Source organism: Zootoca vivipara, chromosome 12, assembly GCF_965207765.1.
Source record: "Zootoca vivipara chromosome 12, rZooViv2.hap1.1, whole genome shotgun sequence".
Taxonomy (NCBI): domain Eukaryota; kingdom Metazoa; phylum Chordata; class Lepidosauria; order Squamata; family Lacertidae; genus Zootoca; species Zootoca vivipara.
This window is the reverse complement of record NC_142595.1, coordinates 29,971,790-29,974,540: the sequence shown is the minus strand read 5'-3', so window position 1 is coordinate 29,974,540 and position 2,751 is coordinate 29,971,790. Positions and strand designations below refer to the sequence as shown.

The following is a 2,751-nucleotide window of genomic DNA, read 5'->3' as shown; positions in this document are numbered from 1 at the left end:
GATCATAGCCCAGGCATAGGCAAACTTGGCCCTCCAGATGTTTGGGGACTACAATTCCCATCATCCCTAGCTAACTCGACCTGTGGTCAGGGATGATGGGAGTTGTAGTCCCAAAACATCTGGAGGGCCTATGCCTGTCATAGCCTGTACTTCTTTCTACAATATTAAGTATTTCCACCCAGAAATTCTTAATGTATTTTAATAAGGGATTCTCAGCAAAGAACTTATACAGGTGTAAATGGCATAAAACAAGCATCAAACAGCAGTACATAAATATGGTTCTTACAGGCAAAATATAATTTAAACAAGTGTCATAAAATAAATAAAACAGAGCACTGTCATACTGAACTTCTTTGTTTCAGGTTGTGTCATCACAAAACCCCTTTAGAGAAAGGAGACAACAGGCATAACTCAAATTACTCTGAGGTAATGAATTTGCTGCCCATAAGAGTGGCTTCCTCTTGCCTCAAATCTCCCACTGAGCTTGTGCAACCTTGCTATAGGTTACATTCTGCCCTCGTAACTACTGAAGTCCCAACATGTAGTAAAAGGAGTGAAGTAGATCCCAGGCCTGTATCCCAGAGGCTTCAAAAAGATGCCAACCTCTCATGAAAAAATGTTTACCTGTCCACTGGCAAATAGTCTCTTGGTAGACTTGTCTTACTTGGAAGTGTTTACATTTTTCATAATGTCTCTGACCTTTTATGGAGGAATCTTAGGGCAATTGAATCAAATTGAATAGAATTGATACACACACACCCCAAAATGTTTATATGCATTTAATTTAGGGGCTGCCAATTCTATAGCCTAAACTCCCATCATCCTTTACCATTGTGCATACAGAGTGAAACTGATGAGAGTTGAAGTCTAAAACAGATGGAAGGCATCAGGTTGGCTAAAGTATATGTATGTATATGTATGTATATGTATGTATCACCAAGAAGTTTGAGCTTAGGAATGAAATTCTGAGAAGGGATTCCTAGAGGAGCCCTTCAGATTCAGCATTTTCCACATGGCAACCTTGATATCTTTGTTCCTCATGCTGTAGACCAGTGGATTCATCAGGGGTGGGACCACAGAATATATAACTGCAAACACCAAATCCAGATTAGATTGTGAATTAGAGGGAAGCCTGAGATAGGCAAAAATTCCAGTGAATACAAACATGGAGACCACAATAAGGTGGGGAAGACACGTGGAGAAGGCCTTTTGCCTTCCCTTCACCGAGGGAATTCTCAGCACTGTAGTGAAGATTTGTACATATGTTACAATGATGAAAATGAAGCAACTGAGCACTATGCTAGCACTCAGCACAAGAACACCAACTTCAACTAGGTATAAATCAGTGCAGGAGAGCTTGAGCAACTGTGGGATTTCACAGAAGAACTGATGAACCACATTAGAGCAGAAGGAGATTGCAAAAGTGCTACTTGTGTGTACTATTGCATAGACAAGGCCACTTATCCATGCACTTGCAACCATTTGCGTACAGGCTACTTTGTTCATTATTGTTTCATACCGCAGAGGGTTGCAAATGGCAACATGGCGATCATGTGCCATCACTGTGAGGAGGGCAAAATCTGATGCTACAAAAAAGAGTAGGAAGAAAACCTGGGCAACACATCCAGAATGAGAAATCAATCTGGTATTAAAGAAGGAATTGACTGTGGATTTAGGTATAGCTACAGAAATTGAACCAAGGTCCAGCATGGCTAGGTTCACCAGGAAGAAGTACATGGGAGTGTGCAGGTGGTTATCAGAGACTATTGCAGATATGATGAGAAGATTTCCAGTCACAGTTGCCAAGTACAATGCCAGGAATACAAAGAAGTGCAAGAGCTGCAGCTCTCGAATCTCAGAGAACTCCAGCAGTAGAAAATGGGACATGGAACTCATGTTGGCTGTAGTTTCCATCATTACAAATTGCATGCTATGTGAAACAAAAAAAGGGGCGGGGGAATAGATACACTTCACTAAAATCTGCCAAGTACAGAAGTTAAGCAATGGTACTTGATTTGCATTCATGTCAGCATTTGTTGTCAAGGTGCTGAATAGCATGGGTCTTACCTGAGATACTTGAGGAATTCAATTTCTGTGGACTCGGTTGATCTACCCCTGCTAGACTCTTGTGCAGATCATGCCAAGATTAACCTTTACAATCTGCATTCCTTTGAATTTTGCGATAGTTCCAAATCAAACCCCACTCCCACCCCAAAAAACAACCTACTGGGATGTGAATTTGGATACAATATATTTTGAAATGCATATACTGATATAAGATGTATAAGCATACATTTTATATCCGTGTATGCATTTCTAAATATATTGTATCCAAATACATACCATATTTGGATTTAAGAAAATATATACATTATATTAGCTAGGACTCGGGTGGCGCTGTGGTCTAAAACACAGAGCCTAGGATTTGCCGATCAGAAAGTCGGCGGTTCAAATCCCCGCAATGGGGTGAGCTCCCATTGCTCGGTAACAGCTGTACGCCGGCTCCCTCGGCTAGTAAAGCGAGATGAGCACTGCAACCCCAGAGTCGTCCGCAACTGGACCAAACGGTCAGGGGTCCCTTTACCTTTACCTTTATATGTTATATTAAAATACTTTATATTAAAATACTTTATAATTTATATTAAAATGTGAGTTGGAATTCAGGTCATAGTTTCGGAATACTCCTACATTCCAATTTATCACTAGCAGTGGTTCCCAACCTTTTTTTGGCCATGCTCCACCTAAGCAGCT

The 2,751-nt window shown here is 40.8% G+C and overlaps 1 protein-coding gene across 1 annotated transcript; it reads right to left on the bottom strand.

Annotated features, from left to right (window-relative positions):
* Positions 1-951: 951 nt before the first annotated feature.
* Positions 952-1,917, bottom strand: LOC132592935 (olfactory receptor 14I1-like). The gene has a single exon (XM_060281180.2). It carries the CDS (start codon positions 1,915-1,917, stop codon positions 952-954), a length of 966 nt encoding a protein of 321 aa, XP_060137163.2.
* Positions 1,918-2,751: the final 834 nt, after the last annotated feature.

Coding starts and splice junctions, on each gene's coding strand:
- LOC132592935 (XM_060281180.2), bottom strand. CDS start 1,917: ATGATGGAAACTACAGCCAACATGAGTTCCATGTCCCATTTTCTACTG.